Below are 24355 nucleotides of genomic sequence, written 5' to 3' on the forward strand. Positions count from 1 at the left end.
CAAGGTTAATTGATTAGGTCCAAAGGTTATTATGCCTCACTAATATTTATTTTTAGAAAGAGGGGGAGGGAGGGAGAAAAACATCAATGTGGGAGAGATACATCAATAGGTTGCCTCTCGCACAGCCCCAACTGGGGACCTGGCCTGCAACCCAGGCATGTGCCCTGACTGGGAACAGAACCGGCGACCTTTTGGTCATCAATCCACTGAGCCACACCAGCCAGGGTTTTGTTGTTGTTTTAACATTCGAAAGGCTTCAGACATAAGACATGCAAGGTAGTTCCTCTGACATGGCAGCTCCAGCTCCATGTTAAAGTGCCTGCCTTTATTATTTACTTTTTGGCAGTGGTCAGCACTGGGCCCTGTCCCTTCAGATGTCTTGTTGGCGAGCCAGATGTTCAGAGTCTCCACGTACCCTCACACACAGCCTGGTATATTTCCTGTGTCAGGGGCCGGAAAGCCTGGGCCTGGTTGTCCAGCACAAACAGTGAGTCAGCAATGACGCTCACGTTGAAGCCCTCACGCACCAACTTGGACTTCACCAGTTTGAAAGTGCTCGTGATCTCCAGGGTGTCCTGCAGGGGCAGTGACTGTGACTCCGACTGTGACTCCCACAGCCAAGACCTCCTACCCACCACACCAACTACTGCCGCCCTGGGCTCACCTGGATACGGATGAAATGGGGGACAGCATAAGCAGGGAGCCAAGTGTGGACATGCTGGTACAGCCTCTGTCCATCGAAGGTCTGGCCAGGGACCAACTGCACAGCAGCCATGCCCACCTTCCCCTCACACCCTGGGAAGCACATCAGTCACTCTCCGCCGACCCTTTCGCCTGGCACAGCGCTGTGCACTGACTATGCCCCGGCAGATCCCCCACCGCTAAAATCGGGTTTAAAATGAGGTGAACCCGCCCTGCGAACCATAGAGTCGCGGGTCTGATTCCCAATCAGGGCACATGCCTGGGTTGCGGGCCAGGTCCCCAGAAGGGGGCGCTTGGGAAGCAACCACGCATTGATGTTTCCCTCTCTTCCTCCCTTCCCCTCTCTAAAAATAAGTAAACAAACAAAAAATAAAATGAGGTGAACTCTACACACCTGGCACAGACACACCGTAGACGTTGACCTCCTGCAGGAAGTCCACGAGTGACAACACACCCTCCACCTCCCTCGTGGACACGTTCTCACCCTTCCATCTGCGGGGTAGTAGCTGGGCTTGTGACCACGCCCCTGATATACAGGCCCCGCCCCTTACCCATTAAGACCCGCCCCTGGACTCTGGAAGTCCCGCCTCTCCAGTCGGCCTCCCTTTAGTGTCTAATAGCCCCGGTGGCCCCGCCTTCCAGTCCCGCCCCCATAAACCCCGCCCAGGACCGGAACGTGTCCCCGAGGCGGTCACGGAAGTAGAGGAATCCTTCTCGGTCCATGGACAGCACGTCCCCCGAGTTGTAGTAGACGTCGTCCGGGCGCCGCACCTTTCGCACCAACTTCCGTTCTGAAAGCTCTCGAGGCCCGCGGTAGCCCAGGAAAGGGTGGCGGCCTACCACCCGAGTCAACAGGAGCCCTGGTTCCCCTGGGGGCATTAACCATGGACAAGAACTTCAGAAGCCCACCAGCCTCCCGCCGGAGATTTGCAACAACGATGAGCTCCATCAGCCCCCAGAGATAGAGACAGGGAGATCTGGAAATGGGAGAAACAGACTCAGACACAGGGACAGGGAGACCGAAAATGAGAGACAAATGGAGAGAAGGTGGCATGGGAAGCCCACTGAAGTTGGAAACGGAAAACAAGGAGTGGACAAGGGACAGAGACAAATGATGGCGGGAATAAATGTGGCCAGGGCCTTGCAAAGCCCCAGAAGAGAAGACTCTAGGAGAAGGTAGAGGACAACAAATCAGTGCCTGGGAGAATATGGCTTCCACAGAAGGCTCAAGGCAATGACTCCAGTGGACATCCACAGACACAACAGACAAGAGATTGAGACTGGAAAGCCTGGCATAGCTGAGAAGCTGAGAGGCAGAGGGTCCCAGACAGTGGCCAGACGGGCTGGGTATTCAGCATTCATGTGAGAGCTGCAGACACCACCACAGGGCACTGACCTCAAAGCTTTCGGTGACTTGCTCCAGCCAAGGAGGAAATGGGGTCCCTACCCTTCCCACACCCAGGGAAGGTTCCCCAAGCCCTATACCTGGACCCACAGGCACACACAAGCCTGCTTTGTCCCTCACAGGCTCAGCAGCCTCCGTGTCAAACTGTACGAGCTCGAAGGGGGACAGCATCTGAGTAGAGGGTGGGAAGGTGTCAGCAGAGGTCCTGTGCACTCAGCTTCTATCAGGGTCACTGTCATACCCAACCCACTCACTCGAAGGAAGCAACTCATCTTGCCCACGGCCCCACAGCGCCCTGGGTAGTTCACAAAGCCAATGTTGCCTTCCGTGGAGCCGTAGACTTCCAAGATCCGAATGGGGCCAAAGCGTTGCTGGAAGGTCTCCCACACGTCTGCCCGGAGTCCATTGCCCACTGCCAGGCGGACTGTATGTGTCTGGTCCTCTTGTCGCTACAGGGATGTCCCAAAGAGGGTGACAAGGAGCTACCCAGGAACCCTTTCCTGGGAGGGCTACCTCAGGTCTGAGGAGTTACCTGGGAGGCGATGAGGGATGTATACCTATAGGGTCTACCAGGGGTTCTTACTTGAAAATAGTTACCCAGCATCTGTACTTAGAAGGTTACCTGCAGATACCTGGAGGCAGAGAGTGCTAACATGCAGCTTTAACTGGAGGGATACCTAGGGTGACTGAAGGCCTTGTCTTGTGTCTTATGGTAAGGACAAATACCTGGAAGTTTAATCTGGAGGGGTTACTTGGAGACCTTTACCTGGAGGTAACCTGGGAAGTGATTTGAAGCTTCATCTTGTGGAGTTACCTAGGGGCCTTACTTGAGGGTAGCTACCTGGAGACTTTCCTTGAGGGCTTGCCTAGAGGCTTTATCTGGAGGGATACCTGGGGACCTTGGTTGGAGACAGTTACCTGTGGTCTGTACCTCATTACTCTGTAAGGACGAGCCTGGCTTATGTTTAATGGGTTTGTCCTGAGCCACACCGTGTTCTAGACACAGTACATATGTTTAATTCTCATCATATCCCCTTGAGATATTATCCCTGTGTTCCAAATGAGGACACTGAGGCTGAGAGAAGTGAAGTCACCTGCCCAAGGAAGCACAGGTGATCACTGAAGAAGCCGTTATTGGAAACCTTGTGTGGGACTCATTGTACGTGGCTCCCCTCTGGGGTGTTTTAGCTGCGGGACCTTGCCTGAGACCTGGCAATCTTGAATATACCTTAGAGTTTTACCTGGTATAAGAGCTGGGATTTCATACCTAAGGTGTTCCCCTTGGAGCCCTACCTGAGTGCCTTACCTGGGGAATGTTACACAGGTACCGCAGGACCTCACCCACATATGGGATCACAGTCACACCGTGCTGCCGACAGTCATCCCAGAAGCAGGAAGCAGAGAACTTGGGGGCCAGGACACAGGTTGCTCCTGGGAGGCAGGAGAGGAATGAGTTTCAGGTCATGCTTCCAAGCCACTGTGAAAAGCTGCTTTGATCTGAGGCCCCCGAAGCACAGGAAGATACTGGGCTCATCTCTATGTCCCTGGCCCAGCCAGGACTGCCTCCATTAGAAAAGCATAGGCGGGCCTGTGTTCAAATCCTGTGTACAGAATGTGTGGAAAGCTTGGTGCCTCATAGAAAGCCAGCACTGCTAAATAAGCGCTATGAAAATTAATCATTTTTGATTATGGTAAGCATTTTATCTGAGCAGAAGTATAAGCTGGTAAATGGGTGGATGGAAAGGTGAATGGGTGGATGGATGGATGTTTTGAAGGATGCTCACTTTAATTAATTAATTTTAGGAGCCACTACATTCACCCCAGGTAGTGAACCCTCCTCTTCTGATTCCTTTCTCTACAGCTGGCTCTGTAGAGGGCACTCTCCCCACTCAACCCTAATCCTCAACAGAACCCTGCAAGTGAAACACCGTCATCCCTGCATCCGACGGGACAGCCGTTGGTGTGCTTGGTTAGTAGCAAGTGTATCTTCTTTTGAGCCTGGATTTTTGACAGGGAGGTAAAATATAAAATGGGTGCTGACCCTGGCTGGTGTGGCTCAGCGGATTGAGTGCTGGCCTATGAATAGAAGGCCACCAGTTCGATTCTCAGTCAGGGCACATGCCTGGGTTGGGAGCCAGGTCCCCAGTTGGGGGTGCTTGAGAGGCAACCTATTCATGTTTCTCTCCCTCTCTTTCTCCCTTTTTCTCTCTCTAAAAGTGTATGAATAAAATCTTTAAAAAATAAATAAAATGGGTGCCGGGACCTTTAAAATGACAGCTCTGTTGGCAGCTCCGAATGAAATACGTGATTCGGGAAAGGACATCAGGAGATAGTAAAACCAGGTGTCAGGTTGGTAGAGAGTTTTCCAAGTAAAGCTCTCAATTCACCTCAGGCTCTTTAAGTTAGGATAACAGTTACGAGCTGCCTCCGATGTGATGAATTAGGAAGCACAATGAACCTGGCCGCAGTTCTTGCCAAGAGTAATTGAACTGAATCTAACATCTCTAGAGGGCTTCCAGTCTAACAGTAAGCACGAGAAAAGAGGAGCAGAGACCAAACCATGAGACTAACTGTGAGAGGACGATTTGACAGTTGGGGACATTTGAACATGAAGTGTGCATCAGATGGCACTAAAGAGTTGCTGTTAAGTCTTTCTATGTAAGAGATACATACATACATACAGTTGCAAGTGAAAAGATACTGTTTCTAGGATTTGCTCTAAAATAATCCAGAGAAAAGTTCATGTGAAATAAAACTGGCAATATGTTAACAGTTGTTGAGGCTGGGTGTGGATGAGGACATGGGAGACTTCATCGAAGTATTTACTCTACTTTTGTGTATATTTGAAATTGTCTGTGATTTTAAAAAATATTTTAATATAAAAAAGACAGGAGTAAAGGGGGAAGTGATAAAAGAAACAACAAAATGTTCATGGTTGCTGAAGCTGGGTTGGGGGTGTGTGAGGATTCATGTAGAAATTTTTATGTGTTTAAATTTTTTCTTTAAGATTTTATTTATTTATTTTAGAGAGAGGGGAAGGGAGGGAGAGAAACATCAGTGTGTGAGAAATACAGTGATAGGTTGCCTCTCACATGACCCCAACTAGGAACCTGGCCCACAACCCAGGCATGTGCCCTGACTGGGAACCGAACCGGTGACCTTTTAGTTTGCAAGCCGGCGCTCATTCCACTGAGCCACACCAGCCGGGGTGCGAAGATAAAATTTTAAGGAGAAAAAAAAAAAAGAAACCATTGTGGAGAGGTCCCCATCTGAATTTCTAGACAAGTGTCCTGGGAGAGCCCTATGGAGTGCTTGGTGAGCATTTCCTCACTGGGACAAGAGAGCTCACACGAGTGACCTCACACCAGCTCTTGTCACCTCCTTACTAAAACAGCATTTGGGAACTATGTGGGTGTCCCAGCCTCTGTGCAGATTCTCCTGGGGCTCTCTGCTGTAAAGGGAAGACCCAGGGTGCTGGGTAACCTGTGGGGCCTTGTCACTCCAGTCTGGCAGCCCCCTGCATTGGAGGGGTCGTCAGGGAAGGGCTTACCGAGCTCCAGGCAGCCGAGGACCCCAAGGACAAGTCCCATGACATGGTATAGAGGCAGGACTGTGTAGACCACGTCATCAGCTGTGACCCCGCACAGAGACAGCATCCCGCTCATCTGTAGTATCCGCTCATGCGTGAGGATGGCAGGCTTCGGGAGACCTAGAGGGTGAAGGCATGGGAAGGGTGGGGTGGCAGGAGGACAACATGCAGGGCTGTGTCTGTGTGGTCCTTAGAAGCTGGTCAAGTGTGAGGATTTGCAGGTGGGTTCAAGGAGGTCTGACAGGTTTGGGGTTCAGAGGTGGAATGCTCTGTGAGGGTTTCAGTGGCCGTTTGCTAGGAAGACTCAGGATTCTGGCACTGACTACTCAGATTACATTGGTGAGGGTGGACTTCAGGCCAGATTTCACAATCAAAGCACAGAGTGAGTTTTGGAGGTCAGGCTTGGGGTCAGGTCAGTGTGAGAGTTCAGGGGTCGGGGCTAGGGTTGCTGGGTGCCCTCACCGGTGGTCCCTGAGGTGTAGATAAACAGGGCAGGGCTCCGCGGTGTGATCCCAGCACGCAGGTCAGCGGGCACGGGGTCCGGGGACGCAGCGTCAACGGTGGCTCCCAGCGCCCCTACCCCCGGTGTCCGGGAGGAGAGGCTGAGGTAGAAGCAGCGGACGTTCTCTGCCTGCAGCTTGGGGAGGATCTCCTCCAGGTTCTGCTGGAGGTCTGCGGGGATGGGCCCGAGAAGAAACTGAGGCAAGGCCCACTCTCGAGGTTGGGAGGGGAGACCCGAGACCCAGAGATGGGGCAGAGGAGCACACTGCCAGCCCTAAAGGATGCAGCTGGCAGACAAAGCTGCGTTCTGTACAGAACCCCTTGAATACCGTAATTTGCTGTGTATATTGTGCAGTTTTTGCCCAAATTTTTTAGGAAAAAATAAGGATGTGCATTATACATGGATAGTACTAATTCTGTATGTATGTATGTATGTGTGTGCGTATAAACATGTTTTTAATTATTTTATGCTTATGCCTTAAAAGTGTAATTCTAGAAAGCAATAACGATATCCATATGCAAAATAATATGCTGGAATATGATAATTGGTTTTATTTCTAAATATAAATAAATAAATAATTGAATTAAAATATTAAAACCAAAATTTTTTTTCCTGAAAGTTTGGGCCAAAAACGTGGTTGCGCATTATACATGGTAACATACGGTAGTAGTTCTTGGCAAAGAGAAGATTGAAATAATCATGGTACACAAAAACACTTCTGGTAACCCCAGTATTACTTTAAAGTTCCAATAGCCTCTGGAGTGAGCCAGGCAGAAGGAGCTCCTTGCCCGGCCCCGCCCCTTGGACCCTCTGAACATCAGTCTGTGTCTGTTCCCTGCCCCATCCCCTTCCGTCCTCTGGGGTTCTCACCTGGGTCTACTACCAGCACCCGAGCCCCGGAGCTCAGCACCGCGTGCACCAGGGACGCCCCGCGGATCTGTGGGTTGATCCAAGCCACCGCGCAGCCCAGCTTGGCCAGTCCCAGCCATAGACCCAGAGCTGGAATGGACTGAGAAGGCAGCACCAGGAGAGCAGCGGATTCCCTGGCCCCCTGGCCCACGAGGTCGACTAGCTCCGCCTTAAGAGCCCACGCTGCCCGGCAGGCCTGGGTGTCCAGCTCTCCGTAGGTGATCAAGTGGCCCCCGCGTCCCGTCCACACTAAGGTCACGCGGCCCGGCTGCGTGCGTGCCCGCCGCTCAAAAGCATCTACGAAAGTTTCAGGGGGCTTGCGGCTCAAGCGCGCCCTGACGTCCAGGCCCAAGCGGAGGATCCCGACGATGTAGGCCATGTCTGCCGGCAGCCAGCGCAGCCCCGGGGGTGGCCGTGCAGGCAGCAGAGCCAGCACTAGGGCCACGGTAGCCAGACTCAGCCAGTTGGGCATCCAGGGAAGGAGCCATGGCCGCGCCAGTGTGGCCAGGGATACCAGCACGCAGCAGGCAGGGTCCCCCAGGAGCCAGCGCAGTGCCAGGGCCACGGCTGCAGGCCATGTGGACCTCCCCAGGCTCAGCAGCAGGAGCAGCAGCAGCGAAAGACGTAGCCAAAGGCCCATCGCGTCAGTTCTGTGCTCAGAGAATTGCCAGCAGAATGCCGGGAGCTGCAGATCTTGACCTCTGGCCCCTGGCTGTGGTCCACACCGTTCTGACAGCAGTGCTACCAGTCCCAGAACTCTGCTGCCACCCTTCTTTCTCTCTCTTTTAAAGATTTTATTCGTTTTAGACAGAGGGGAAGGGAGAAAGAGGGGAACATCAGTGTGCGGTTGCCTCTCGCTCGCTCCCTACTGGAGACCTGACCTGGCCGGCAACCCAGGCAAGTGCCCTTCCTGGGACTGGAACCGACTACCCTTTGGTTCCCCGCCCGCGCTCAATCCACCGAGCCACACCAGCCAGGGCCTTATTTTCTTTATTATTTGTTAATTTTATTTTTTTTATCCTCACCCAAGGACATTTTTTTTTCATTGCTTTTTTTTTTTAACATTTTATTTTTAGAGAAAGGGGAAGGGAGGGAGAAAGAGAGGGAAACATCAATGTGTGAGAGAAACATCGATCAGTTGCCTCTCATTTGTCCCCAGCGCCTGAAACCCAGGCGTGTGCCCTGGCTGGGAATTGAACTTGTGACCTTTTAATTGGCAGTACAATACCCAAACAACTGAGCCATGCAGGGTAGGGGTATTTTTATTGTTACTATTTTGTAATCTCACCCAAGGATATCTTTATAGATTTTGAGAGTCAGTGGGTGGGGGGAGGGTGTGAGAGAAAGAGAAACATCTATCAGTTGCCTCTCATACCCACCCCAACTGGAGATTGAACCCACAATCTTTTGGTTGTATGAGACAATGCTCCAACCAACCAAGTCACCCTGCCAGGGCTCTTCTTTTTATTTTTCAATTACAGTTGGCATTTAATATTAGATTAGTTCCAAGTGTTGGATAACTTTATATACCGTAGGAGGTGATCCCCCCACACCTAGTACTCACCTGGGACCATTCAGATGTTGCAATACTGACTATACTCCCTATGCTGTACTTTACATCCCCCTATTTTGTAACTGACAATTCTTACTTCTTAAACCCTTCACCTTTTCACCCAGCCCCCAACTCTCTGCCCCCAGCCCTTCTACCGCCACCTATTTGTTTCGCTCTGCCTGGTCCTGTTACCTCCCTGTGTCTATGGTTACCCACTGTGGACCAGGCACTTGGCTGACAGGGCGGGGCAGTCAACAGCACAGCAAGGGCAGTGGCCGGCAAGCGCAGTCTGCCGCTCCTCATGCCTCACCTAGAGGTTCTCCAGCAATACCCACTTATTTTTTTTTAAAGATTAACTTTATTTTTAGAGAGAAGGGGAGAGGGAAAACATCAATGTGTGGTTGCCTCTCATGCACTCTCTACTGGAGGCTTGGCCCACAACCTGGGCATGTGCCCTGACTGGGAATCCAACTGGGGAGCCTTTGGTTCAGTGAAACCCACTTAATCTGAAGGGAGATTAGGCTTGGCTGGACGGAGGTTCTAGCCAAGTGTAGAGTAAGTGCTCGGTAAGTACTGAAAGTAATATGTGCAGTGTCCAAATTCAAAGCCAGCTCTGACTCCCACTCATGTTCTGTGCTGGCTGTTGTACAGGTGTACCTTGGTATCAGCAGGGACCATATGCGTGGTGGGACCCCTCACCTCTGGTAGGCAGTCACAGGGGGAGTTTAGAGAGGCGCTGCCAGTAGCCCAAGATCTGGGGCACCACCCTCCAAGACGTACCACTCCCTCAACCTGCCCCAAACCCTTAGGGCAGGATGCCCAGGCCAGGGGCCACCCCTGCACTGGAGGTAAGAAAGGAGCAGCCTCCCTCTGGACTGGCAAGCAAACTGATTGCAGCGTTTAGTGACAGGAGCTTGCCGCCAGTCTTCAGCAGCCCAGCAAGAAACCCAAGGGTCCCAGCTGCCTCTCTGACCTGGCACTCCAGACCTTGCCTGCCAGGGCACTTACGCTAGAGCTCAGATCCCCTCGTGTCAGCCTCACTCCAAAGACCCTATGGGCTCCCCAAAACTAAGGTGCTCAACCATCATGCCCATCAGCGCAGGGAAAGGAGCTCTGAAGTGCAAAGGTCTTGGAAGATCTGGGGGACAGGCTTCAAACTTTGCCTGTTGGACAGCAGCAGTGGTGATTGGGGTGGAGATCCCCCTGGCCTCTCTCTCTCTCTGAAGACACACCTCATGTGGGGCTGGCCTGTACCCTCCACACAGGTCCAAGGGCTCCCGGAGTCAGGTGCCGTTCATATGCACACCCCACTCTGGCACAGACAAAAGAAGTACCAGATGACCAAACAACTTGTCTTTGCCCAGGGAGGGGGTCACTGAGCCACGACGTCCACAGCCAGTCTGCTTCAGCGAGGAATACATGGTTCAGGAGCTCGCAGCTTCCCGGTCTGGGCCCAAGAGCCAGTCTTTTATTACACAGTCCATGATGAGTCCACTGGAGCTCCTTTAGGTGCCAGATGAGTAGTGGCTAAGGGAAGATGCCAGGGATCTTACCCAGCCTGACTCTGGAGTAGAGAAGCAGCCTAGACAGCACCTCACTCAGGGGAGGAGGTGGGGCAGGAATCAAGAGTTGGAGCCAGGAATCCTGGGCCCCACCCCACACCTGATAATCTAGTTCGGAGGTGGTGAGGTCCCAGACCAGTTCCAGCCTGACACTACCTAGGAGGAGTCTGAGTTGGGCCCGTGGACAATGGAGAAGAGAGGTTCTGTGCTCAGGGGACATCGTGGTGGAATGGCTGGACCGTAATCAAGATGCCATGGTGGATTGACCCGGCTGGTGGGCATATTAAGGGGTCCTGTAGTGGGCGTGGCTTAGCCCACTGGCAATTGAGACCCTGCAAGGGGTGTGGCCTACTTCAGGGACTTGGTCAAACCCATGAGGGGCGTGGCCGGCCCTCCTGACCCAGATCAGGGCGCAGGGTGTGCCGCCAGGTGGCGCTCCAGCAGTGCCCGATGCGAGAAGACCTTGCCGCAGGCGGGACAGGGCACACGCTCCGGCCGGTGAGTGCGCATGTGCACGTTGAGGGAACTCTTCTGCGTGAAGCGCTTGGCACAGACAGCACACTGGAAAGCGCGCACGCCCGTATGCGTGACCATGTGCTTGAGCAGGTAGTCGCGCAGCGAGAACGATCGCCAGCACACAGCACACTGGTGAGGCTTCTCCCCTGCGGGCGACAGGGTGGGTCCCGCACGTACGTCAACTGGAAAGAGAACCCCTTCCCGGGGCACCCTTGCAGGCAGGGACTCCCCTCCCCTCTAGGACCAGCCATCAACCCGGAATCCCCCTGCCTGACAGGACATTCTGGGACCACCCTCCACTCCCAGACCATACTGTCCAACAAGGACCCCCACACGTGGCCTGGTGTATCCCCTCCTCTGTCTGGCTGGGGATCCCCTCTCCCAGATCCTTATCATCACATCAGAATCCCACTGACTGTCAGGGTATCGAAACTCCAACAGGTACCCTCCCAGTAGGGAACTCTGCCTATGTGGGACATCACAGCCCATTGGGGCTAGCCATGCAGTGTCCCTCCCCCCACCCCTGACAATGAAGCCTCCCCTCCCCCTATTCCTACCATGGCCACAGAGGATTCTGAACTCTGATCTCTGGCCAGCGTTCTGGGGACAGTCTGTTAAGCCCCAGCACCCTTACACTGGAAGAGATCTGGACATACCTACCCTCTTTCTGCTGGAACCCCTGCCTGCTGGCCACTCTAATGTCCCCAGGAAGACAGAGCAGACTGCCCCTCACCGTGGGTCAGAGGAGACAAGCTGGTCCCTAGAGTAGCCCGGTCTAAACAACAGTCTTTCTCAGAGGCAGGTGGCTGCGGGGCAGAGCCTAGGAGGGGTTCTTGCAAACCAACCAGGCCTGGCACCACCCGGCTGAGGCTGCACAAAGCTGGCAAACCTTGGCTGGTACTGCTTTGGGGCCCCTGTTCTCTCTCCTTCCTCCCCAACGCAGGAGATTTCAGGCAGAGATTTTGAAGTGAAAATCACACCACCAAACACTGATGCCCTCCCCAGTGCATGTGAAATTCCAACTTCCCGGCCCAGCAGAACCCTGCATGCCACTCCCACGGGCTTTCCAGACAAATCTTTGCTTTTCTTAGAGTCCACCTGGGCCTTTGGCATCCCATCCTCCTGTGCTCCCCAGGTGCCCCCACACCATCCTGTGATACTCCCAGGACCTGCCAGCTACCACCTTGGCCCTGGCTCCACAATCCCCAGCACGACGCTCTCCTGCTCTCTACTTCTCCCCCATCAGCTTCCAAGCCCGCCTCCCTAACATGCTGAGGTCCAAGAACTCCCCACAGCCTTGGGGAGCCTCATGTCTCTCCTCCAGTCCTACTCAAACCACCTCTCTTCTTGTTTCCCACGCTTCCCCAAGGGCAATGAACCCACCCCACTGCCTTGCATCCAGTCCCAGTCACTGGATCCACTGACATCCAAGTAGACCCCTGAAAGTCCCCACAGCACAGCTCCCCAGCCTGGCCACACTGCCACCACCACCACAATCCCATCCCTCCTGCCCATCTCTGTGACTACAGGCCATACTGCCACTTTCCAAAGGTTCTGGGTAGGTTCCTGCCCCACAACCCGGCCTGCACTCCACATGGGTAGCACTTGGGGGCTCAATTTCCAGGTTCCTCTAGTCACCAAACAGCCACAGAACCGTGTCACCGCCCTCACCCAGTACCCAATCCCGCCTCAGGTTTGAATCTGCAATGACTCAGTGGCTGAGACACACCCTGGCTCACCGGAATGGATGAACATGTGCTTGGTGTAGTTTTTCCGTGAGCTGAACGTCTTGCGGCAGTGACTGCATTCATAGGTGGGTGGCTGGGAACCCGCGGTTTGCGCAGAGGAGGCCAAAGGGGCAGAGGCGCGAGCAGTGGACGGGGCCGGAGGCTCCCCCAGAGTGGTGCTGGGGGCGGCCTCTGGCTGGAGCGCAGGGTAGAAGGTGGTGGGGGGAGCGGAGGCTGGCCCGGAGGGTTGGAGAGGGTGCTGCACCGGTGGCCCAGGAGAACCCAGATGAAAGGGGAAAAGAGCTACGGGCGGCCCTGGGGTTTTCACAGCAGGCGGGCGAGGTCCCGACACAACACAGTCAGGTGGGGCTGGGGCCTCCGTAGGACAGCTTTCCACGGCTGTGCCCTCTTCCCCTTGCCACGCAGAGACATAACTGTCGGGGAACACGTCCTCGGCCGCCGAAGGCCCCCGAAAGAAGTCCCTCCCAGTGCCATACTCAGAGAGGCCGGCGGGTGCAGTAGGTTCCTCATGCACGTTGTCAGCGGCGGAGGTAAGGAAGCCTGCGGGGCATTCGGGGAAGGAAGGGGGCGCTTGGCCCTCGCCCGGGCCGCCGCCCTCGCCATCCTCGCCGTCGGTGTCGTCATCGGTCTCCTCATCCTCTTCCTCACCACCCTCATCTGGGCCCGCAGGCAGGGCGGGGTCAGTGGCAGACCCCTCTGCTTTGGCGGGCGCAGAGGGCGCAGGTAGCTGCAGGCGTGCGGGCTGACGCTGCTTGCGGCTGTGTGCGGCACCTGGATGGCCCAGGGGGCGCGCGGCCAGCAAGTGACGCAGGCGGTGGCGAAGCTGCGCAGGTGCGAGTGGCGGGGGCACAGGTGTGGGCAGGGGCGGGGGTCCCGGAGTGCCCGGGGCAGGGGCGCGGGTGCGGGCGATGATCTGCGTGCACTCGTCTATGACGGTCTGAATGCGCAGCACTGAGGCAGCGGTGAGCACCTGAAGTGCTTCGCCTTGCGCCACCACCAGCGAGCCGCTGTAGAGGAATTCTACGAGCTGACGCACCGTCTGCGCGGGCACCACGGGTGGCACACGGATCTCGGAGTGACCGAGCAGCAACTTGTCCTGGAAGAAGGGTGAGCCGGCGGCCAAGACGCACCGGTGCGCGCGCAGCGAAGCCTCGCGGATGCGCACCGTCACATCGCAGAAGTGCCCGCCCAGTCGCTGCCCGTTGAGGGTCTCGAGCAGCGAGCGGGAGAAGTTCTGCAGGTGTATGTGGTGCACCGCCTCCGCCGCCGCCGCCATCTACACCGGAGGAGGGGAGTGAAGGGGGGAGGTCAGCCAGGGAATCCCCTCTGCTTTAGTGTCCCTGTCCTTTCAGTCTTTGTCGCAGGACAGGACCCGGGGGCAATTCTCAGCCCTCCCTTTCAGATCCTTGCAGCGCTCGGCTCAGCACACAGGGCCCAGCATGACCCCCCTACACACACACACACGCACACACGCACACTCTCTCCCCCTCTTCAGGACTTCTGCTGGTCTCGCCATCTCCGCAGTTTCCAGCAGACCACTGGGGGAGGCTGAGAATATCAAAGGCCTGCCATTCCCTTTCGCCAATGTTGCTTACTACCCAGGGGAGGGTCCAGGGCTGGCATCTCCTGTCTTGACCCATTCGCCCACCCTTTCCTCAACTCCAGTATCTATCTACCTTCCCCACATCCCCCTCCAGGGGGCAGCCCTGTGGAGAAGAGGGCAGAGACCTGCATCCAGAATAGGCTCACTCTCCAGGACAGTTGATACCCCCTCCATTCGTGCTTCTTTTACTCTGCCCTGCCACACCCCCCAACCTTAGAGCATCCAAGGCCCTGTGCAGACCCGGTTCTGCTGCCTCGTAACCGGGCTGTTAACCAGTGTACAGGAGGTCTTCACAGGGTGCAGGGGCTCGACCTGCCTACTGGACTAGGCGATCAGGAGTGTGCAGTCACAAAAAGTTCAGAGTACGTTGGGCAAAAGCCTGGCAGGTGCCCCGCAGGAGGGAAACACGTGGTTTCTGGCACACCACAACATAGCCTGGTGCTTTTTGGAATATGGATGGTGCCTGTGGGGCACAGAGAAGGGACTTGTGGGGCCTCCACAGGGGTGTGTGACTGGGTGGGAGTAGGTGGAGCATGGCTGAGCAATCTGGAGGCTTCTTGTCAAACTGTGGCCTCATAAGCCCAGCATTGCCCACCCTCAGGCACCAGAAAGCGGGGTTACCACCCCTCCAAGGGGCTCCGGGAATCGGAGCAACTCTGCTACTTCTCCCATCAAGCAGGCGCCATGCCCACTCAACCTACTTTCTCTCTATCAAACAGAAATAGGATACCTGCCTCATCCCACACCCAGGCCACACATTTCCAGTCTAGGGAAGAAGAATTGGGACACAGTATGCACCCTGAAATCAGTCTAGCCCATGCAGGGTCACACAGCTCCAGAGTGAGGCCCTCCTTAATCCTCAGCGTTTACTGGAATCTTAGACCCACCCCGTCCTGCTCTTTAAGCCCAAACCCCTCAGACAGCCTCACACACCTCCACTGCGCCAGTATCGCTGGCTTGTACTGACTCAGTAACCTGTTCGTTTCCCCCTCCCGGTCTATTCCTCACGCAACAGCCAGAGGGAGCCTATTCACTCCTAACCGATCGGGACCCTCCTCTGCTCAGAGCCCTCCTGCCCCCAACCCCTGCGAAGAGTTCTTGACAATTCCACAAACGAGTCAAGTCTGCAAGCGCAGCTGCCTCTCCCACAAGCATCCTTCCCCTTTCTATTCACCCAGCACCTAAAAGACTTCAAGTGCGCGCCCGGGAATGGGACAGAAACCTATGCATCAACACTCAGGGTTTGATCTCTTCCTTTTCCGACCCACCCCTCCTTGCTCCCAGACAGGCCCCACGTCCTCGGTCCAGAGGCAGCAGGGCCTTCCAGGAGCCTAGGAACAAAGGCCACCTGAGGACACGGCCCCTAAGCCATCCGTCCAAGGCCCGCGCCGCGTTCCCAACGCCACGCCTTTGACAACGCCGCACACTGAGCCCCGAGCGCCCTCCCGAGCTCAGCGCCACAGCACGCACCCTACCCTGTGCCCAGCGCCCCTCTTTGGCCTGCGCCGAGGGCACCCGCTGCAGCCCGAAAACCCGCGTCTCTGGCGTCCGCGCCCCGCCCACGCCCTGCAGCGCCCCCTCACGTCCGCAACGTGCACTCCAGGCCTAGTGTGGGCGCCCCTCTCCTGACACGCCCCGGCCTCCCCGCCGGCCTTGCGGCCAGGGGATGCCCGCCCGACCCCACCTCCGGCTCCTCAGGCACCCGGCCCGGCCGTAGCCGCCTCCGGCTCACCTCCGCCAAGGCCGCACTTCCGGGCCGCGACTCCGGCGGAACCGAAGTTCGCAGACGCTGCGGCGCTGGGAAGCGCTAGGTGGGAGCACGTTTCCGGTGTTTCTATAGAGATTAACCGCCACCGCCTCCAGGCAGCAGTTCCCGGGAAACCAGTCTCGATCCCGCGACTGCTGGGCGCCGAGGAATCTCTGGGCCGTGCCACGCTTCCGGAGTCGCCCTAGAGACGGGGCGGAGGTGGGGCCTGTGCTGTCAATCCGCAGGCCACGCCCCCGTGCACGTGCTGCTGGGCTGGAGATCTTGTGCAGCATGAAGCCTGCGAAGGCAGTCCGCAGCCGGAGCTCGCTCTCGGCTTACACCCCATGCAGCCCTGGGAGGAAGAGGCCTCTCTTCCCATAACACGAGTGCAAACAAGTGGTAGGGCTCTCGAGTAGGGTGGGGGAGCAGCCCCCCACCCGGCCTTGGCGCCCACCTCTTCGCTGTGCCTGAGCCTGCGTCCCAGGCTGAAGGCGAAGACTGACTGATTGGATGCTCTGCCGCTCCCCCGCCCTCCTGCCAGAGGGCTGGCCATGATAAGTAAAGGAAGGCTTTTGGAACTGAAGGATGCAGCTCGGAGCACGGAAAAGAAAGGGTGGAGGGTGAGATGGGTGGTACCTCTGCAGGAGGGTGGTGAGCAGCCAGACCCCAAAGACCAGGAGTCACAAGAGACAGAGTCTGTGAGAAGAGCTGTCCGGCCCTAGGGAACAGGATAGGTCTGCTGCAAGGGCCTTGACGTGGGACTGACTGTCCAGCACATGCGTGATAGATGGTGAGGCTGGAGAGGTGAGCTGGCTTGGCCTTACTCTCTACTCATGGGGTCTGGAGGGAGGCAGGAGGCCCTGGACTTTAGTGGACCCCATGCCTTATGCAGCAGGCATGGAGTCCATCTTGTTGGCGAGTGACTTCTCAGCCTTCAGTGTGGAAACAAGGTCAGAGTGCCTGCTTTCCACAGCTGTGTTGTAACTGTTTTTGAAGGCCGTGGACAGGAGGGGTATATGCTAGGTGGGGCATCACCTTTCCCACTGGCAGCCCCTCCAGTGGCCCATGACCTGAGGAAGCTCATTAAAACCCAAGTCTGATGGCTTCATTGTCTGTGTTAAGAAAGTGGATCCCTCACACTGGCCTGCCCGGTCCACTGTGTCTACCACATTCCACCTCAGTGCTCCCTCTTGATCTCTCCTCCCCATTTCCTGTCACTGATCATTCTTCTCTGGCCTCACAGGCCCCTTGCTGTGCCCACCTCCAAGCCAGCCTGTGAAGTTCTATCTGTAGCACCTCACACAGCTCAGCTGCTAGCACCTCCCCCAGGGAACCTCCCTGACCTCAAATTTCCCTCCATCTGTCACAGGGCCCCTGAGGATGGAGGTCATGTCTGTCCTTCACCTTGACATACAGCTGCTGCCCCTACAACTTCAGCAGTAATGGTGGTGGCCACGGCTGCTTCACTGTGCCCTGGACCTGATTCCATTGGATTCTGGGGCATTGTAAGTAATCTCACGTAGTGGGGCAAAATTCTAAAAATGCCCCGCCCAAATCCCCAGAATATGCCAGGTATAATCAAGATTACTAATCAACTGACCTCACAATATGGAGATGACCGTGGATTGTTTGGGCTGGCCCAAGGTAATCAGCAAGATCCTTAAAGACTGAAGAGGAAAGAAGAGAGACTTGAATTAGGAGAAGGACTGGGTGGGGGGCCTTTGAAGGTGGAAGGAGCCACGTGACAGGGAATACGGTAGTGATGGCAGGGTCCAGAACCTCAGAAGAGCCCTGGATGACAGCCAGCAAGAAAACCTCAGAGACCCCCAGTCTTAAAATGACTTGGAACTGGATTCTGCCGGCAACCTGAATGAGCTGGGAAGCTGATTTTCCCCCAGAGGTTCCCAATGAGAGCCCTGCCCCGCCCACAACTCGACAGAAGCCTCTGTGACCCAGAGGGATGCTGCAGCCTGGATGTCTGACCTACAGCTATAAAGTGGATGTTCTAAGCTACTGTGTTTGTGGTTAGTTGTTAGCAAGCAACAGAAAACAAGTACAGCTGCCAGAGACTCAGGGTCTCCACATAGTAAGTGTCTGATATATGCCACTATTTCCATGGGATGAATACTTCCCGTTGCCTCTCTCATGCCATATGCTTCATCTCTGCCTTACCACTTTGGTGGTCTCATTCTCCCATCCTTCAAGGTCCTACAAGCAGGGGAATCTTAGGGGTCAGAGGGAAACCAACTCTCCAGACATATGGCTGGAAGAGCATCAGCGCGGGTGGAAAGGCTTGTGTGAGTACTCTGAGGAGGGAGGGTGTGGGACGGGGAGAAACTCAAGCCCTGACCCCACTCAGGCCTTGAGAAAACATGTTTTGCTTTTCTCTCCAAAGGCCTCTGTCATAGTGGTTATGGAGGCATTTTGGGGAATAGTGCAGCAGAAGGCACAGGTTTAATAAGCCAGGGAGGGGCCCTATTTGAAAATTCTAGGTTTAGAGTCTTCAAGATAGTGGGGCATGTGAAGGGGCAGGAGACAAGGTTGACCATCAAGGGAAGAACCTGGGGGGGTCCCAAGGATACAGGCACAGAAATTGAGCTCCTGAGTGGCTGGGCTTCATCCGCTGGTGGAGGCAGGACACCCACCCCCAGGGCTTAGGTCAGGAGTCAGAAAGTTCAGTTCCCAGTTCGAGCTCGACCTGGCTTCCCAAACCCCACCCACCATCCATGGCTATGAGACTAGCTTTCCAGTTAGGGTCCCCTCTGTGGCAGCCACTGTTTGTGGGTGCAGCCTAGCACCCAGGCCACAGTGTCTCCAAGCCCTATGGTAATGGATCTGGGCTGTGCCAGGTGTGGGATGCAGGTTCCAAGACCCAGACACACACCTTAGTGGGCCAGGAGCTTCCCTTGGCCCAGGGAGTCAGACACTAAGCACGTCCCCAGGAAAATGTATTCTGGTACCTGGATAGAGTTGAAACTGAGGGTGGTCCCTGACCAGGCAGGTACCAGCAGTGGGGAGGGACAAGGGGGGGTGGGGTGTAGCCCCCTTGACTAGAGGAAATGGGACCTTTGGGGTGGGGGAGGGGTACTGGCCGGATCCTATTGAGACAGCTGAAAGGGAAATGGACCAGGCCTGGGTGGATCCTGCAGAGGCTTAGGAGCAATGGGTGGGGCCAGGAAAAGATTTAGCAAAAAAGAAACAGCCAGAGAGGTATCAGTGACTGCCAATGAGGGTGTGGTGTGTGGGTGGGGTGAGGAATATTTACAACACAAAAGGTTTAATTTGCTTTCATATGTAAAATACAAAGAAGATACTATTAGCCTCCTAGAGCAGCCTGAGGAAACCAGGTGGGAAGGAGGAGACTTGAACTGAAATAATCTTAATTACAACTCCCTCTGCAATTCTTTAAGGTCCCCACACCCAGGCTATTCATTGATTTTGAAAAGGTGAAAAGCCCAAGAAACAAGAACAATGTAGCATACACTGGAGCACTCTCATCCCCAAATTAGAAATTTTTTTTTTTTTTATTTATTGCTAATTTGTAGAGAAACTCTTGTTCCAAGTATTTATGCATTCGTTGGTGGATTCTTACACTCGCCCCGACCTGGGATCCCACCCACAACCTTGGCATATCTGGATTCCGCTCTAATTGAGCTACCTGGCGGGGGGGCAAAAAATTTTTTTTCTAAATATGTCTTTTATTTGTTTATTTACTTTGATCTGGTATTTACTATACTAAAAATGTAAGCAATTTTTTTTTGGGGGGGTAGAGCTTTGTAGCTACAAGGAAAGCAGGTCCAGGTGGCACACGTGGGCAGTTCTGTTCCTTAAGGCCTTTAGTTCCTTCTTGGGTTTAACGAATCCTCTAAAACCAGATTAACATGTTATGTCCTAATCCCTGCTGCTCCGGGGCGTGCAGGGGCTGGGAATCCCAGCGCGCTGGGCCCTGGGTGTGGGAGCAGGTGTGAGTTAGATGCTTTAACTCGCTTCCACAGCGTTTCCCACCACTGGACCTCAACTCGCTCAAAGGATTCTTTAATTCCAAGTGTACAGACGATCCGATCATGTTCAGTAAATTAACCATGTTGTGACCCTTAGCACACCCCGCCACCCGTTTTAAAACCTTCCCATCACCCCCTGTGAGACTCTAGGGACTATTCACTGGAAACTCTTGCCCCCTCCCCTCTTTAGAAAACAGCGAATCGAAGGTCGCTGTCGATTTGCTCGAATTGCAAATTCATACCAATGGCATCCCACTCTCTGCGGTCTCTCCTTCGCCCTGCCTCTGCCTCTCACTCCTGTGCCCCGCGGAGGTTGTGAATTGTGTTGCGGTTGGATTGTTTTTCATTCCGGAGCTGTGTCCTGGGCTTCTGATTTGAAAAGCACTTCCTGGCGGGCTGAGGTGGGTGACGGAGACGGAACACCCTCGGCCTCGCTCGCCGAGCTGTCCGCACCACGACCTGGCCACGTCCCCCATGACGAGGGCCGCCCTCCTCGGCCCGCTTCCTGTTCAACACACAGATTAACTCTTCTCTTTTAACCTCCGGGTGCAGCTTTTTTTTTTTTTTTAAACTTTTAAATTACAGTTTACATTGGGTGCAGCTTTTAAAAGCAAAAATGGTTTCAGCTCTCTCTCTCTGCCCTCCCAGAGCACGGCCAGCTGAAATCTTTTCCAGAGAACTTCCCTTCCTTTCTCCTAGACTCCAAGGGCCCTTCTTTTGCTTCTGTAACTTGTTTCCTGAACCTACAACACAACCCAGCTGGCTCGCTTTTTCTACCTCTGTACCCTTCTTTTTATTTTCTTCTTCTTTTAAATGAGATTTAACCTTGTAAAGTTTACTTATTGATTTTTATTTTATTATTTTTTTTAGAGAGAAAGGAAGGCAGGGGCGAGAGAGAGAGACAAAAGAAACATCGATTTGTTGTTTCTCTTTGGTTGATTCTTGTACATGCCCTGACTCAGGGCCAAATCCGAAACCTTGGCATATTGGGATCTCTCTCTAACCCACGGAGCTACCCAGCCAGGGCCTCTGCAGCTTTCTAAATAAACTTTCTCTTATAATGTAAAAAAAATAATAATAAAATAAATAAAAATAAGAATGTTTTCCTAGTTAAAACACACACACACACACACACACACAAAGAAACAAAAAAGAAAATTAAGCAAACAGACAAATAAACAAAGTGAATGATTTGCTAGTTGTCCAAGTTACCAGCTTCCACAAACCCACCCTGATGGCTGGTTTGTCCCAGCCTGGGACCCATTAAGAGCTGCTTCCTGGTGTTCCAGAAACCCTATTCCCCCTTTTTAAATTAAGGTGAACTTCACATAACACAAGTTAACCATTTTAAAAAGAACAATTCAGTGGATTTTAGTAGAGTCACAATGTTGCATAACTACCACCTCCAACTAGTTCTAAAATGTTTGACTCCAAAATAAAAACCTGAAGAAAACAAAAACATAATAAAAAATAAAAGAACTGCGCCCAGTTGACAATCTCCATATGCCCCCCTGCCCAGCTCCTGACACCCCCATTCCACTCTTTAGGATATTCTGGATATTTCAAACAAATGGAATCATACAATATGTGGTCTTTTATATATGGCTTCTTTTTTTTAAAGCATTATATTAAAAAATGGTTTATATATTGATTTTAGAAAGAGAGAGAGGAACAATGATTTGTTGTTTCACACATTTATGCATTCATTGGTTGATTCTTGAATGAGCCTTGACCAGGGATTGAACCCCAAACCCGGTATATCTGTGTGATGTTGCAACCAACTGAGTTACATAGCCAGGGCCTGCGTCTGGCTTCTTTCACTCGGAATCATGTTTTCAAGGTTCATCTATGTCATGCTACTTATTACGGCTTCCTTTCTTTCTATGATCGAATAAGACTCCACTGTATGGAAATGCATTTTTTAAAAACCTGTTCACCGGGTGATGAGCATTTGGGTTGTTTCAACTTTGCCTATTTTGAATAGTGCTGCTATGAACATCTCCCTGTACGAGAATGTGCTTGAATACCTGCTTGTGAATCCTTTGGGTACGTGCCTAAGAAGTTGATTGCTGGACCACACGGTAAATCTAAGTTTAACACTTTGAGAAATTGCCGAACGTTTTCCACGGTGGCTGTACCATTTTACATTCCTAGCAGGTTCCAATTTCTCCACATCCCTGCTGATACTTGTTATTGTCCATTTTTTAAAAAGCCATCCGTCCTAAGTGGGTATCAATCATTAATTTCATAATGGTTTGGTTTGTATTTCCCTGATGAGGAATGATGCGGAGTGTATTTTCTCGTGTTTATTGGCCAGGCCACTTTGGACATTCTCTCCTTTTCTCATAGTTGATTATATGCCATAAAATACAGCCATTGCAGCCCTGGCCGGGGGGCTGAGCTAGTGAGAGCACTGTCCGACGCACCAAGGTTTCAGTTCAATTCCTGGTCAGGGCATATGCAGGAATCAACCAGTGAGTGCATGGATGGGTGAAGCAACAAATCAATCTTTCTCTCTCTCTCTCTCTCTCTAAAAAAATCAATAAATTTAAAAAAAAAGTACCTTAAAAATACAGCCATCACAGTACCCTTCAAAGACTTCCAGTAAATTAACCTTCATTGTTGTACAGCCACCAGCAAAATCTGTTTTTAGGACCTTTGTGCAGCCTGTGTTCATTTCTGCTCCAACCCAGCAGCCTGGTGTCTGGTGGAAACCAGTGGAGAGACATCCCCCCTTCTGTAAGGGCAGCCTGGCTGCTTCTGTCCCTCCTTCCAACATCCCCTTTAGTGCCTACTAATGGAAAGTTAGCCTTGACCAGTATGGCTCAGTTGGTTGGGCATCATCTTGCAAAGCAAAAGGTCACTGGTTAGATCCCTGGCCAGGGCACATGCGTGGGTCGTGGGTTCGGTCCCTGGTCAAGGCACGTAAGAGAAGCAACCAAGCAACTGATCACTATTCCTTCTCTCTCATACTGATGTTTCTCTCCCTTCCTCCCTCCCTTCCCCTTTCTCTAGAAGTAAACTAATATCTTAAAATGAAAAGAAAGTTAAAGGAACTCCTCACTGTGGGGAGGGGGTTTGTACAGGTTCCATCTGCATCCCATGCAGAATCTCAGTGTTGCTGACCCTAACATGGGGGGTGGGTAGGGGCAGTGACAACTTGACTGTTCACTGCCCACTCTTGTGTTCCCCTACCATGGCCACATGGACACCACACTGTCCATTCACCTAATAGGGTCTGCACAGATAATCCTGGCCTGCTCAGGAATCTCATTATAGGTTGGAAAATGATGTTTTCCAAATTCTAGCATGTAATTATGTAAGCCAGAACAGGGACCATGTGCTCCTCTGAAATACAGTTTCCCCTGGGAAGACAAGATCTGAACTGAATTCTCAGAGTGAGGGGCTGGCTTGAAGGCGGCATCATATGGTGACAGATGGGCTTATTTATCTGGCAGTCTCTTTAAGAACCTTTAAGGACTCGTGGATATGATGCATTCATTGGGCGTCAGTCAGCGACTGTCACTGTTTTCTCTGATGCTCGAGGTACACTGACTTGTAGCGTGTTCCTGTCATTCTTTGGACACTTCTTACCAGGTGAGCCTGGGCCTTTCCCTGTATGGTCCTAGAATCAGTTATTTCCTCTGGTTTCTCTCTGCTGGAGAAGGAACGAAACACTGGGCTTTGGATGTTTCCTCTCCTTTCCTTCCCTGTCTGTGGGGGACCTCCGCCCGCAGAACTTCCCAGCTGTCCTGGATGAGAATAAATCTACCAAGACATGATCTGCTTGGGGAGGAAAGATGACCAGTCTCTCAGAGGAGAAAGGTCCTGAACATTTACTTTCCTGCGTTTTTATTGACTTCAGCTCACACAGAGATACATAGTATGCACATAAAGTTCATTAACCAATGCTCAAAAAACTACAGTCATGAAAAACTAGCATAATTTACAGATAATAGTTGAAGAAACACAGGGATTGTCTCTGGTCAGGGTTGGCTTTAGCTCAAGTGTCTGTTTCATAGCAACAGGGCAGAGCAAGCTTCAAAGAAAACAATGTATATTCTTTCTCTGGCCAGATTCCTCCCTGGGAGCCGTCTGTTCCAGTACAAGGTTGCAGCTGCCTCTGACATAGTTGCCAGGCTGAGTCAGGCTGGGAAAGCAAAGCAGCCAAGAGACTAGGAGACTTTTACAGAAAGACTGAGGACTCAGGCTGTGACAAAGCCAAGGGGTGAGGGTCTTTCTGCCCCTTCTCTGTAGATCCCCAAGTCCTTCCCTAATGGCCTATTGCGACTGTGTCTGTCTTAGGTCACCCCTCCCTTGAGGGGTCTTACCCGTCATTGGCTAAGCAGTCATCCACCTGGACCAAGCAGGGGGAAGTGAGGGAGGCAGGGGCTTCACTCCTGCCAGGAGGAAATGTTCTGTCTCCTTAGTGGCTCATGTCCCCAAGGCCTTATCCCTCAACTCTAGCTGTGGGACACTTGTTGTCCATTAATGAGGCTACGGTCCTTGAAACTAGGCA

General features: G+C 53.2%; 2 protein-coding genes across 4 annotated transcripts; both read right to left on the reverse strand.

Moving 5' to 3' along the window:
- Nucleotides 1–5: 5 nt before the first annotated feature.
- SLC27A5 (solute carrier family 27 member 5) lies at nt 6–7889 on the reverse strand. Of its 2 annotated transcripts, none has more exons than XM_045203579.3 (10): nt 7069–7889; nt 6159–6368; nt 5658–5816; nt 3414–3538; nt 2362–2556; nt 2188–2278; nt 1373–1571; nt 1097–1194; nt 665–795; nt 6–590 (listed from the first exon to the last, which is right to left on the reverse strand). In XM_045203579.3, the coding sequence occupies exons 1-10, from the start codon at nt 7745–7747 to the stop codon at nt 399–401; spliced, it is 2079 nt and encodes a 692-aa protein (XP_045059514.2). In that variant the 5' UTR covers nt 7748–7889; the 3' UTR covers nt 6–398. The 2 variants fall into 2 exon arrangements, with proteins under 2 accessions (XP_045059514.2, XP_024425944.2); XM_024570176.4 differs by having other exon boundaries at nt 6–575; nt 7069–7882.
- Nucleotides 7890–8548: 659 nt separating this feature from the next.
- Nucleotides 8549–15966, reverse strand: ZBTB45 (zinc finger and BTB domain containing 45). 2 transcript variants are annotated; one of them, XM_053915671.2, is made up of 3 exons: nt 15821–15966; nt 12467–13761; nt 8549–10883 (listed from the first exon to the last, which is right to left on the reverse strand). In XM_053915671.2, exons 2-3 carry the CDS (start codon nt 13759–13761, stop codon nt 10505–10507), a joined length of 1674 nt encoding a protein of 557 aa, XP_053771646.1. In that variant the 5' UTR covers nt 15821–15966; the 3' UTR covers nt 8549–10504. The 2 variants fall into 2 exon arrangements, with proteins under 2 accessions (XP_053771646.1, XP_024425962.1); XM_024570194.4 differs by lacking the exon at nt 15821–15966 and having other exon boundaries at nt 12477–15703.
- Between the last annotated feature and the right edge of the window lie 8389 nt (nt 15967–24355).

Source organism: Desmodus rotundus, chromosome 12, assembly GCF_022682495.2.
Source record: "Desmodus rotundus isolate HL8 chromosome 12, HLdesRot8A.1, whole genome shotgun sequence".
In the NCBI taxonomy this organism is placed as follows: Eukaryota; Metazoa; Chordata; class Mammalia; order Chiroptera; family Phyllostomidae; genus Desmodus; species Desmodus rotundus.

Bases quoted from the DNA above. Each gene is read 5' to 3' on its own strand.
- SLC27A5 (XM_045203579.3), bottom strand. From the start codon at position 7,747: ATGGGCCTTTGGCTACGTCTTTCGCTGCTGCTGCTCCTGCTGCTGAGC. The intron at 5,817-6,158 runs GTGAGGGCACCC...TTCACCCTCTAG, and splicing joins CTACACCTCAGGGACCACCG to GTCTCCCGAAGCCTGCCATC. The intron at 1,195-1,372 runs GTCCTGGGCGGG...ACTACCCCGCAG, and splicing joins CGCCTCGGGGACACGTTCCG to ATGGAAGGGTGAGAACGTGT.
- ZBTB45 (XM_053915671.2), bottom strand. From the start codon at position 13,761: ATGGCGGCGGCGGCGGAGGCGGTGCACCACATACACCTGCAGAACTTC. The intron at 10,884-12,466 runs GTGTGTCTCAGC...TGTCGCCCGCAG, and splicing joins ATCCATTCCGGTGAGCCAGG to GGGAGAAGCCTCACCAGTGT.